The sequence below is a fragment of the Rhincodon typus genome, chromosome 10 (genome assembly GCF_021869965.1).
Source record: "Rhincodon typus isolate 14 chromosome 10, sRhiTyp1.1, whole genome shotgun sequence".
In the NCBI taxonomy this organism is placed as follows: Eukaryota; Metazoa; Chordata; class Chondrichthyes; order Orectolobiformes; family Rhincodontidae; genus Rhincodon; species Rhincodon typus.
In genome coordinates this window covers 46880730-46894527 of record NC_063341.1, presented here as the reverse complement: position 1 = coordinate 46894527, position 13798 = coordinate 46880730, and the positions used below count along the sequence as shown (strand labels likewise).

Below are 13798 nucleotides of genomic sequence, written 5' to 3'. Positions count from 1 at the left end.
TGCAGTATGTAAAACATGGAAATTTCGTGTTCTACCGTAAACTACAGTTTAGAATCAATAAAATCAGAAATGGATGCAATATCTTTTTATGAATGTTATTTGGTACTCAGTGGCGGCCCTGCGGTACATTCAAATGCATTGCAAAATTCAATTTTGCAACTCTTTCTCAAAATGAAGTGATTTAGAATCTAATAGTCATTGAATCATGTATCTAATGGCTTTGGTCAGAATTTCTGCATGGGTCATCACCTCTGTAGCAACGTAAACACCTCAGCTAAAATGAAGTCAACATGTTCTAGAACCAAGCAGCTCAATCCATCTCAGATCAGTGACAGTCTGGTTCCTGATCTGCCTCTTTTCAAAGTTATATTGAACTGATGGCATTAAATGCCACAAATTATGACATTAAAACCCACGTAAGAGAAAAGGAATTTATTTGGTACATTCTAGTACTTTTGAAATTCAAGCTTACAATATAAACCAAGTGTAGATTTCATAGTAATGCAAATTTTGAATAATAGCGTACAGGGCTCAAATAATAGGCATTATAAAAAGGGAATAGTTGCACCCTAATGCATTGGTTTATATAAAGTCATCTGTATTCTACCACTTGATAGGAAAGTTGTATAATAGTGCAATAGTTTTAGGACAAAGATAACACTGTGCACCAAAATCTTCCATGCCTGTTGCTGATGTCAACAAAATCACAGATTAATATAACAGAGGCCACAATGTTCCATAAAAAAGGAATGGGATTTCAAGGTCAGTATGATAATAATCAAAGTTTTTGAAAACTCGGGTAGCTACTTCATGAGAAAAATAAAATTAAGGAAACTGCATTCAAGAACTTTATTAAAATGTACTGAGGCATTGCCATTTCTGCAAAGAATATATTTTTGAGAACTTGGACATACAAATCTGACCCAAACCACAAAATATAGGAGACTTGAAGGTGATATGCCAGTTTCATAACTCTTGAAAAATATAGCTGACATTACTGAGTATATTATAAAGTAATGATACTTGAAACACAATGCCCGAAGGAAGCACACCAGTGGTGGTGATGCACAGGTCATATGTTTTTAACAAAATTCAGAATTGTGGAAACCTCCCTATAACCATTTAGTGGAAATACCATCATGCATCAGTGCCAACTCTGGTCCTGCACGTTGTTGTTGGCAAAAACTAAATGAAGCCATCTTGCAAGTTGGAACACAATCAGAAAGGAATGGAATGGAATGTGGAAAGGCCATTTAAGCCAACAGCCTCACTCCTACTGCAGTGTACGTAATTTATTCCATGTCTTATAAAGCATAAAGCTGGAAATATATTCACCTTTTCCCATCCTCAATCTCAATTATCCAGCCCTGGCTCATTAACAAATTTCTTCTCTTGCCCCAGCAACAGCATTGCAAACATTCAAGTTCCACTGGTTCGATTAAATTACTGCTTTACAATCATTGTTAAAAAGATATTACATTCAACTGGACTTGTATTTTGGTAGGTTAGCTGTACCTGCGATGTCCGTGTGTATTCTTCATAAAGCCGATCATATTCTTTACTCTTATCCTGATATTGGTTATGGTATTCCTGCAGTTTTTTGCCAACAGCATCAATATTGTCTTCTTTCACCACTTGATCCTGTTTAACAAAATGAACAGTACATCATACAGTATCTAGGTTCTCATCAAGATTAGCAATAGTGCGAAGACAGACATTTCATTTTCTTTATTCTTTCATGAAAGATAGGCTTTGCTATCAAGACTAACATTTACTGCCCATTCCCAATTGCCTTTGAATTGAGTGGCTTGCAATATTCCCTCTAATGCCTTTTAATTTGATGTGCAGACCTTTGATGTCTGTGTGCAGCATCAACTTCTGAACCCAGACATCAATGGGCAGCACAGTGATCAGCCCAACTTTAATGCGCAGAACCTTTGAGCAGCTGCACAGTCATGCAGGTTTGAAGAATATTGTTGCTAGACTATTTCAGAGTGCAAACGAGAGTCAACCATACCGCTGTGGATTGCAAATCTCATGTCAGAGAAGTATGACAATCCGGGCAAGGATGGCAATTTCCTTCCCGAAAAGAACTTAGTGAACCGGATGGGTTTTTTTTTAAGTAATTGGTAACAGCTGCTATGGTCACCATTACTGAGACTAGCTCTACATTACAGATTTATTAATTGAATTCAAACTCCACTAGCCGCTGTGGCGGGATTTGAACCTATGTCTCCAGAGCATTATTACAATGCCTCCCTAAATATGATCCTTTGTAAAAAGTAAGTGTGGAGATTTCTCTGCACAAGATGCAACACAATCTACCCACAGATTGCAATTTTGGCACCAAACTATCAATCAAGTTCATACCTGCATTAAGATCATGGTGAAATACACCCAACACCTGAGGCTTCTGGCTCATTCGTGATTAATTGTAAATTGTAAAATGTGTTTGATATGACGGATTAATCCACCACATTAATTACTCTTTGACTACACATTTTAAATAGTCAGTCAGCCTTCCTACAGCAACCACACCTCATTGAGAACTCCTATATTAATATGGCACCCAAAAACCACATGATTAGACGGAGGCTCAACTATCAAATGCAGGAAATAAAAAATGTTATCTTACCTGCTGGAACTTAGAGACTGGATACATTAATTTTACATCCAATTTTGGGTTGTACTGGGCAAGGGACTCATGCCTGTAGTGGTTAATAAGTTCCACCACAGAATTAAAAGTGAGTGGGTCAGAGAAGCCATATTTTCCATCTCGATGGTATATTTTGATTAGCTTGTTATTGCCTCCTTTCCTATAAAAGGACAAATATAAAGGCAGTGGTAAGTTAAGCAGCTAACATGCAAAAATATACCAAAAGGGACTGCATTAAAGCAAACTACAGCAACAAACTGAACTTAGCTAAATAGCCCCAGCCCTTGAAGTAGAGTACCAGACAATGGCACGAAGAATTGAGTGAGAGCTGCAGTTCATTTGGTAAAACCTCCAAATCAGTTAGTTTTTGGTTAAAGACCCACTCTAGACTTGAGCATAGCAATCCGGCTGATGTTCCGCTGCAGCGGTGAAGAGGCACTGCACTATCAGAGGCATCATCTTTTAAATGATACGCTAAACCAAGACCCCAGGTGCCTCTCAGGAGCGTGTAAAATACCCCAAGGCATTCTTTAGAAGGTAAGGACTGACCTCCCTCAACCAGCATCACAAAAATAGACAGGGCTGTTTGTGGGATTTGCTGTGTGCAAACTAGGTTGCCATGTTTAGTCCACACTAACTACACTTCAAAATTACATTTGCTTAAAGGCACTTTGTGAATTCCCATGCTCATGAAGGCATTACGAAAATGGAACTCTTTCATTTATTATCAGTCCTTTAATGCACATCTATTTAATGATCAGTTTACATATTGTGTATATAAAAGGGTAAAGTTACCATAGTCCTACTGGACCATACGGCTGCTCTCTCAAAGAGACGTGGTTAGTGTTGGATTAACCGGGAGGTGGGGGAGGGGGGATGGGGGATCACCTTGCCTCAGGGGAGGGGAGAGGTTGCAAAGGAGGTGGCAACCTCAGATGATGCAGGAATTCAATATCTCTGCAATGCAAACCAGCTGTCCAGCCAACTAAGCCAGCTTCCATTCCATCATCCACAAGTGCATCCAAACTCAAGTTCAGGATTTAAAACTTGATCCATCCAAATACTCAATGACTTTTCACTTGACATGGACTTCAGCTGGGAATCCAACCATCCTGACAATAAAGTAACAACTTGAAAAAATAAAATGGCTCCATCCTAAAAGTGAGGTGCTTTCATACCTGTGATAACCAATTTAAAACAAGATGTTTCCATTCACAATTACAACTCAAGATAGACTAACATTATGATAAACACAAATAATTCACATTTGATTCCTTTTAACCTCAAATTTTTCAGAGCGACTGACATCATGGCATATACCTGTGTCTACTTATTCCAAGTTTCATTCTTATTCAAATCAGGTTTTTTTATTGAGATTTCTTTCATGTTCTTACACTGGCTGTGGGTTGCACACTCTGTGAGAAAGCTAACAAATGTTGACTTCAAAAAATATCATGGTTGACTAGCGTGACTGGTGCCAAATTAAAAAGCTTTAATCCAAACTAAGTAAGGCTTGATCACCAACTGGCTTACTGCCTCATAACAACGATCAGTTAAGCTCTCAATGGTATCAGACAAAGACTATAGAAACAAGCCAAAATCATTTAGTGGTGCTTTTGTATGCATTCGAGTACACAGCAATAGATTGCTTACAGCAGAAGCTTGGGACCAGGTCTAAAGTCTAACCCCTCAGTTGAGGGGTCAAGCTTGGGAAGTTGATAGCATTTATTGAAGTCAACACAAGTTAAACAAAAAAAAATCAGATTTCTCCTAACATCTTCAGAGCAAATGTTTTTTCTTCTCTTATACTGAATCTTGAGTTTCTATAACTACGAGTTAAAAGTTAAAAGTCCCACAAAGTTTCTGTTGGAGCTATAAACGTGATGGGGACAAATGAAAATAATAGTAGTCTGTTTTAGGTTTAAGTCCCACTCCACAAACTTGAGCACATAATCCACATTAAAACTCCAGTACATTACAAAGTAAGCATTGACTTTTAGATACAACATTAAAGTGAATCCTTGTCTATCCTATCAGGTACTGCTAAACAATCTCATGGTGCACTATTTTGAAGAACGGCAGGAAAGTCATCCCAGATTTCTGGTCAATAGTTATCATTCAGTTGAAATTACTAAAAACTGATTATCTCATTATGAATACATTGCTGTTTACAAAGGTTTGGAGTATGAAATTGGCTGTCATGTTTCTTACAAAAGTGACTATACCTCAACAGCATTAATTGGGCACAAAGCATTTTGGGATGCTCTGATGTGCAAAAGGCACCACCGTAATACAGGAGAAGTTTTTCTCAGGATTAAACTAAACTGACAGGGGAATGGGCATCAGTGTGTAAGAAAAGAGGAGTCAGGAACAAAACAGGAGCAAGGAGCAATTTTTGAATCTACTGCCATATGAAAAGATTTTCTTACATGCATTAAAACGTTCCATCCACATTCAAATTCATTTGTATGATGGAGCAATCTAATGTGTTCCCTTTCAATGTGTTAGTTGAGAAATCTAATGGCTCCTCCACTAGTCAACTGAAAGCCTAACTTCAAGACAGCATATATGATGTGATTTATAAAGCTCTATAGAAGAAGACTGGCCTTATTAGCAGACAGAAGGTTTATACCCGAAACATTGACTGCTTCTTTCTTCCAGATGCTACCTGGCTTGCTGTGTTCTTCCAGCCTCCTGTTTGCCTACCTTGGCCTTATTAGCAATTTTGTAAATATGATCCTTGCCAGCGTTTTTTTCCCGCACCTTAAAAGCTGGACATAGAAATTGCTATCTTGATGAAGGTAAACAAGATTATGACAGGTTTCCAAAGACAGGCAAAGTTAATATCCATAGATAGGCGAGGATAATTTGTTTCCATGAACTGTTGGATTAGGGAAACACAGATTTAGTATTCTGGGCAAGAAATGTAGGAAGAAAGTTGGAAGGAATTTTTTTGCATGGATAATCATAATTACCTAGAACTCCATGCCCATGTGAATGGTGGACACACAGACTGTCTATGATTTCAAAGGTAACTTGAAAGGACACGAAGGAAATAAGCGTGCAGGCATAGGATAGGAAAATGGGTCTGACTGCACTGAATGAGGCACTGACATGGATTCGATGGGCCATGTATCATAATCGACTCTTACAACTTTTTCCCATTTATAACTGACTTCACTTCACTAGCATTACAGTAATACTTGTTTTAACTACTGCAGAGTTTGGTCAGGTACACTACGTACAATTTACCTCCTCTGTATACCAAAAAAACACATTTGTCTTCACTGATCACCCAATGTGTTATGGTGCTCTTTAGCTTGATGTTGAACTCTACAGATCAAGCACATACCAGGTTGAGTTACTCATTTATAGAGTTATTTCTTAGTACCAGGTAGCAACTGCGTGATTACGATTGGCACCAACATCCCTAGACTATCGTCAGATATAAAATGGGTGTAGAGAGGAGGGGTTGAAAAAGCTCCTATTACCTCCCCATGCATTTAGTGAACAATGCATTTGTACAGGAGATCAGTGAAAACAAGACTGGAAATTGCAGTGATACCCTCCCTGCAAAAAACTGTTGATGTTCATTGTATAGCCTCATACACAATGAAAACCAATTTGGACAGAAATCAGAGGGGTGTCAATGCCTTTGGAGACAATATGAAGTTAATGCTGTTAGAAAAGATAAGGCTGTAGGCGGAGAAAACAGAAAAGAAAATGCATTAGCAGACACTAACTAATCTCTCTTTTTAGAAAAAGCAGAGTAAATATATTAAAGTAAAGCCTTTCAGAAAACCTTTCACTGCAATTAAAAAGCTTAGAAGTTGTGCAAGAGTTCTTAGCATTACTTCACTGAACTTTTTAATAAGCTAATACTGAGGCTGAATTAAGGGAGAACAATGCAGTGCTAAAAGGATAATTGGCTGTATTAACAATTCAAGCAGTGATTTGTGCAGCTTTCCAAGAAAGTGTACCAGTGCTAAGTAATACTTTTATGGTAGTCAAACCAGTACAATAAGATTAGAAGTAAAGGAGAGACTGTTTCCTTATCTGTACCGATCGTTTACTAATTTTTATTATTTGATCACAGCAGAAATAAAACACATTATGACTAACTAAATATAACCTTTTAAAAATGTAGCGGTAGGAAGTCAAATACGACCACAGCTAACGTGGAACAGTGAATGAAATCATTCAATGAGACATTAACAGTGTGCACTCGCAAGTCCACATCACTATAATATCCACATTGAAGTGGGTGACAAATAATTTCAATAGTGTTGACGTGGTCTACGTAAAGCACATCCTTCTGTACACATTATAAGGCTAGCCTAAGATGCTTACAACATAGAACACCACTTCAGGATATGACCAATGTTCCCAACACCAAGAACGGATATCAACAGAATCCAGCTGGCAACATATTTTTAACAAATCAAAATATAATGTGTTTAAAAAAAATGAAAATCAAGCACAAGTGTACAAAAAATTCAGTCCATACATAGTGAACGAGAATCATCTTCTCATCCAGTAGCGTATTTACTGTCAGTGTGACCCAAGTATTAGCGGAAAAGCAACCTCCTTGTTTGGTGAAGGAGGAATGAAATTCATTGTTGACTGAGCACAATTGCCAATTCTAAGAAAATCCCACAGGACTGTAAGTAAAACTACTCAACAACCTGGTTAACATTGTGCAACTAAACTTCCAAAATGCTTTAGATGAAGTTCTGCAGAAAAGGACTACCAAATCCATTAAATTCATGGGATTAGTAGGAAGATTTTTGAATCAGACAGGATGTCTTATAGGCAGGAAGTAGCTATTAGTGATAGAAGTACTGCGTAAGAACTGGTTCATACTGAATTTCCAAAGAAATTGGTACAGGGGCAGTTGTACAACCACATCTTTATCACTGATTTAAATGATGGCATCAGCAAAATTATTTGCAACTTTATGAAGATGTGAACATATGCAATGACCAAGTCAAAATGAGATCTAGATGTAATGGAGGAATACACCTGCCATGAAAGTGCAACATGTAGCAGATGGAACAACTGCAAGCATAGACAGTTGAATGCATGAGCTTACTAAGATAACAATAAGATGCTTAACCGAATAATTTATTAAAGGTAAATGCCCGCTAACAAAGAAAAACTAGTGAGAATTATTACATTGATAATTAAGGGCAAAAAGTACGATTCCTTCTTTGAACAAAACTCTGGTTGAGACTAGATTTAGAGCAAAGTGTGGTCCAAAACTGAATACTCATTACAGGTGATCGAGGCCCAAAAACAAGTGCCTAGTTTTGGGGCAGATTCAGAAAAATATTTAGCCTTGGAGGATTATAACTGAGATCTTTACATTGTAAAGATAACACTCAGTCCACATTGATCTGCTATTGAACAAGACAGGAACAGGGGACATACATACACATTGCTAAAAAATGTAGAATTAAGTTCGAACCCAGGAGGTGTTTCTTTTTACTGCGTGTTCCCATTTGCTGGAATAAGTTGTTGGGATGTAGTACGAGTTTATATTTATTGCAGACATTCAAAGGAGAGTTGGGTGAACTCACGTAAGTGACAAGGGTGTGGGTCACTGAGATCAGAGTCACCAATTTGGTTTCTCAAAGCTTAAACTCTTGCGTTTGGCAGTCATGGAGAACTTTTGCTGTGTCTTCTTCCTTCCTCAAACATGCCGAGGCTTTTTTCTAGCCTTCTCCAGGAGATTACAAAAGTACAATGTGACACACAAGATGCCATAACACACTAGGCTTAATGAACTCAGCGTCAATACAGTGTGGATCTGGAGGAATACAGCAGGTCAGGCAGCATCAGAGGAGCAGGAAAGTCGACGTTTCTGGTTGGAACCGTTCATCAGTCCTAATGAAGGGTCCGGACCTGAAATAATGACTTTCCTGCTCCTCCGATACTGCCTGACCTGCTGTATTCCTCTAGCTCCACACAGTATTGAATCTGACTCCAGCATCTGCAGTTCTTGCTATATGTTAATGAACCCAGTGGTTGCCTTCCATTCGTTTTCTGTCAGTTGAGTTTCAGTAAGGATGCTGCAAAGATATTTATGTACATATGCCTCCAAGAGTGAGCAAGAGGTATGTGTCATTATTAAATATCAATGTGGAAACTTGAGAATCCACCAAATAGCTTATCAAATTAGCAATGCCTTCCCTCCTCAAATTAAGAAAAACACAAAATAGCATTTTGACATGAAAATTTCCAATATTCCAACTTATTGTTTACCTGAGGGTCAAAGTATAATCTCCCTGCATCTTAGTAGAAGCATCCCGCACGAGGAACGTACCATCTGGCATGTCTCGCAACTTGTCATTCACTTCTTCCCTATAGATAAAATAAAAGTGGAGATTAGACTGGGTCAGTAGACATTTATCACAAACAAGCCATTTTATCTTGGCAAAGCTGCTCCTCTTAAACCTGCGTCTGCTAGCTTGATAGGACCAGTAATTTTTTTTTTAATATTAATTATACATTGTTGTCACTCCAATTACCTATGCTATATCTCATTACTTTACTGTTTTATTCCTCATCTTTTGCATCTCCTATTTAAGAGAACTATTATTGGTAACTAGCTTTGCTTTCCTGCTTGATCTTGCATGGGTAGGCCCATTAGAAAACTTGCTGCTTGCCAGGCAAGATTTTGTTTAAAACTGCATTGTATAACATAATTTGATAGAAACTTTATTTGACTCACAAAATTGACTTCAAGTCATTGTTTCAGTTAGATTTAGCAGAATTAGTTTGACACCCTTCATTACCAAGTCAATAGGTTTTTTTTAAGTAAAGCTGGCAGCTACATCTCAGCAGGCATTAGGATGCACCAGATACAAATGATATACCGACCTAGAGATATCTCCCCAGTACCATTCAGCATCTTGTAGAGAGATGCTTCCACTATCTTTCATTCCATTGGCAGTTATTGATGTCATGGGTTTAGGTGGCTTCGGAGGAAGAGCTGCAAGCAAATAGAAAGAGGCAAAACATTAATATCACAGAAATCCAAGAGTCCTCCATATTTCTTCATCACTGTAAAATACCTGTGCTTAAACAGAATGGTGACACACAATGCGTGTCGATTTTGACTGTTAATTTACTGATTTTTCATTTTGATTTGCTATGTTCTTATTTTATTAATTTCTCTAAGTGGCAATCTACAAGGTAGGCAAGAAATTTTGGATAAAAGCCCATGAGCCACCTGACGAATGCTACAGATGAACAGGAACAATGACCCAAGACAGTAGATGTTAACAAACAAGGGGAAGAATGAATCAAAAAACAAAGATAAAAACAGAAAACATCAGAAATACTCAGCAGCTCCGACAGCATTTGTGGAGAGGGAATAAAGATTTTTTTTCAGTTTTAATGAAGGGTCATTAATTTGAAACATAAACTTAAAGGGATGAACTACCCAATGGGACAAAAAATTTTTTAAAGGCAACTTGTGTGGATATGTTACAACATAGAGGGTAGGTGACCTTCTGGTCAGAGGTAATGACACTACCATTGTTCCACAAGATCGAAACAGAGTCATATCTCTACAACTACATATTTTCTACCCGAGACTATTGAAACAACGTGAGCAAATTCACTGATTGCAGGATTATCCCCTCGGACCAGAAGCTTGTCAATAGCACACCATTATTCAAGAAAGACAAGAGAAATAAACTAGAATGTTTAGGACTGTTAGCCTAATATCAGTTGTAGATTTATTAAGGGCAGTGATATTGAGCTTTTGTGCAAACAGGAGTCGACCAGAAAGAGTCAGCATGGACCTACAAATCCATGTCACATCTGGACACAGGCATTTCTGGTAAAACAAATACTTATTGTCTGTTCCTCATTGATCTTGAAGGCAGTGGTGAGCTGTTTTCTTGATTTTCTAGGCCATTTCAGAGGATAGTTAAGAATCAAGCACATTGTTGTGTGTCAGGGGTCAAACACAGGCCAGACTAGGTAAGAACAGATTTTTATCCCTAAACACCATCTATGCGTGTCATGGGTTTTTAATAACCTTCAGTATTTAAATGGTCACCATTAGTTTCAAACTGGATATTGTTTCATTAATTGAATTTAAAGGAGTAACTAATGAAATTGGTAAAGGAGCATCTATGGATGCCATTTATAAGGCTTCCAGAAGTCACTTGATATGACTTGATACAAGACAAAGATTAGGTGCAAAATGATAGTGCATGGAATTGGGCTGCTACCTACCAGCTTGGATAAGAAATTGGTTATGAATAGAATACCAAGAAACTACAGAAGGTGGTGTGCATAGCCCAGACCATCATGGAAGACAACCTTCCATCCAAGGACTCTATTTACACAGCTCGCTGTCATGGAAAGGCGGCCAAAATCAAAGATCCATAGCACTTTGGTAACGATCTCCTGCAACATTTTCCGTCAGGCAGAAGATACAGAAGCCTGGACACACGGATGAGCAGGTTCAGGAACAGCTTCTTTCTAGCCGTTATCAGACTGTTGAATGGGGTCTAGCCTCAAATAACGTAACCTGCAATGTAACCTGTATGCCTCTATGTCTTTTTGATCTATACATCCTTTGCTTGCAATGATCTGCCTGTACGACCCATAAACAAAGCTTTTCACTGTATTTCGGTACACTTGACAATAAATCAATCAAGCAGGAATAATGGGTACGCACCCAAATTGGCAGCATGACTACTGGCATTCTCTGGGCATCGGTACTGGTTTGCAAATTTTAAACCATGTTTACCAATGACTTTGATGAAGATACAGAGAATCAGACATTTAAGTGTACCATCTAATTTAGCGCTGTCAGCAAAAAAAATGGAGTAAATGGGAGAAAATAATTGTAAAGGAGAAGCGATAAATGAGTGGGGAAAAACTCAGGTGGAGGTCAATGTAGGGAAATTGAGAGGTCACTGGCTTTGAAACCAAAGAAAGATCAAAGTATTTTCTAAATGCCAAGAATCTAAAAACTGTACATGATCAAAGAGACTGGGGAGTCTAAGAAAAATAATTTCCTCTGATGGCAGAGGCCAGAATAGGTTGCTCAGGAGTAAAGTGGAAAACCCTTTCACGTGAGGGTTAATGGAAATCTAGAACTCATTCCTAATCAAAAAACAAGGATCCATTTTTTTTGGGGGTTGGTTACTTCAGTTGGCTATACAGCCAATATGTGAATCAGATTAATGCTAACAGTATAGGGGTTGATTCCTAGGGATTTTGTGGCACAGCAGTAGTGTCCCTATCTCTGGATGAGGAAGTCTGCTTTCAAGTTTGTCCTGCTCCAGAAGGGTGTAATAACATCTCTGAACAGGTTGATTAAAAGATCTAGGATTTGATTCCTGTTCTGGCTGAAGTCTACTTAGGGCCTGCCTCCTTGAACTATGAAATTATGGCACATTGCTGCAGTCCACCAAATAAGGACTTGCCATAAAGCGGAGAACAAGATTTCTTCTGGTTTGGCATGGTTATCAAAAGGTAATTGATCAAGGCAGGTGGATATACAAGTCAACCATGATCAGATTAACTGAATAACCGAGCAGACTCAAGGAACTGAATGGCCTACACATGGTGCTGTGAAAAGGAGTTCCCAGTTGATTGAAAGAGTGTCTACAATGAAAACGTTTTAACGTAGATAAATTAAGTCAGATACAATTTTGAAGTTCCATGGTTAAATTGAACCAATATTTTGGCACCTGAGTTTTTAATCCAGAAGAATTTCGTAGAAATCAGTGTTTAAAACAGCGAAGATAACTTACCCCACCTGCACAGATGAAGTTAAACTGATGAAGAATTGATTAAACTTCACAGTCAATAAAATCACAATGGTGCAGAATTACTGATGTCAGAGTTGCAGTTATACTCTAACTCTTTAAAAATACCAGTCTTACATACAGACAACCAACAGATATCAAGTTTCACAAGCCAGCTTAAACATGTTGAGGTTCCCTAAAGGGTTTGCCCTCATTCAAATAATGTGCTGGATTGTCTTGTGCATGATAACCATCATCTCTTTATTGTTAGCCTCATAAAGCTGTACAGTCACAAGTAGTCTGTACTGTTCCACAGTTTCAGTTTCACTACATTGTTGGACATTACTCACAACTGATACAGAATTCCCACTGGGAAAAAAAATTGAAAAATGAGTGGCTTGAATCTTGCTTTTGCTTGGTAAAACTAAAAAGAATACAAAAGGACATGACGATTTTCGTCTTGGGTTTCCCTTCCAACTATTTTTTCCATCTTATTTTGATTTAATATAGATCCCCATCATGTGAAATAAACTTCTGTTTATTCTGGAACTTCCTGCCCAAATGAAACTCGTATTGAGAAAGAAAGTGTAACATTAATCTCTCCAATCCCTCACTGTGCATCTTTCCCGCAATATTTGAGATCTCAATTTATTCCCCCAAAGGGCCAAAACATTTAATACTATTTAGCAAACAATCCAAGAACACAGCAAATTCATCCAAAGACAAAACGGAGCACGTAAGAAGCATATCATCATTATAGACGTTAATACTATCTGAGCTAACAGACTAGAGGGGAAAAAAAAACTACACATTGTATACCTCAGGAACTGGCACAGTGATCCAGAAGGTTCAACTTTAAACTGAAATATCCAGGTTCAAACCTGATACATGTTGACTGAATATGCAGCTCTTCCAATATTAAATATGGTAAACAGCATGCCAATCCATAGAACAAACTTATCAGAATTTGGTTTTAATGTCAATTTTAACATGAACTGCAGTAGGGATATGTGGTGTAGTAATTCAAATACCAGATAAATACTTTTGTGGGAGTTGGGAAGTCACGTTGCAGCTGTACAGGACATTGGCGGGTTCACTTTTGGAATACTACATTCAGGTCTGGTCTCCCAGCTATAGGAAAGAGATTATTAAACTTGAACGGGTTCAGAGAAGATTTAAATGGATGATACCAGGATTGGAGGCTAATAGGGAGAGGTTGATTCAACGGAGGTATTTTTCCCTAGTGCGTCAGAGATTGAGGGGTGACCTTATAGAGGTTTATAAAATCACAAGGGGTATGGATGGGGTGAATAGCCAACGTCTTTTCCCCGGGGTGAGGGAGTCCAAAACTTGAGGGTATAGGTTT

The 13798-nt window shown here is 38.1% G+C and overlaps 1 protein-coding gene across 4 annotated transcripts in view; it reads right to left on the bottom strand.

Annotated features, from left to right (window-relative positions):
- pik3r3b (phosphoinositide-3-kinase, regulatory subunit 3b (gamma)) overlaps positions 1 to 13798 on the bottom strand; it is a 514779-nt gene that overhangs the window by 13203 nt on the left and 487778 nt on the right. For all 4 annotated transcript variants that reach the window (XM_048601936.1, XM_048601937.1, XM_020517103.2 and 1 more), the window contains 4 exons: positions 9539 to 9650; positions 8921 to 9019; positions 2636 to 2816; positions 1516 to 1641 (listed from right to left, as the gene is read on the bottom strand). In XM_048601936.1, the coding sequence (XP_048457893.1) occupies positions 1516 to 1641; positions 2636 to 2816; positions 8921 to 9019; positions 9539 to 9650 (518 nt within the window). The remainder of the gene's footprint in view (positions 1 to 1515; positions 1642 to 2635; positions 2817 to 8920; positions 9020 to 9538; positions 9651 to 13798) is intronic.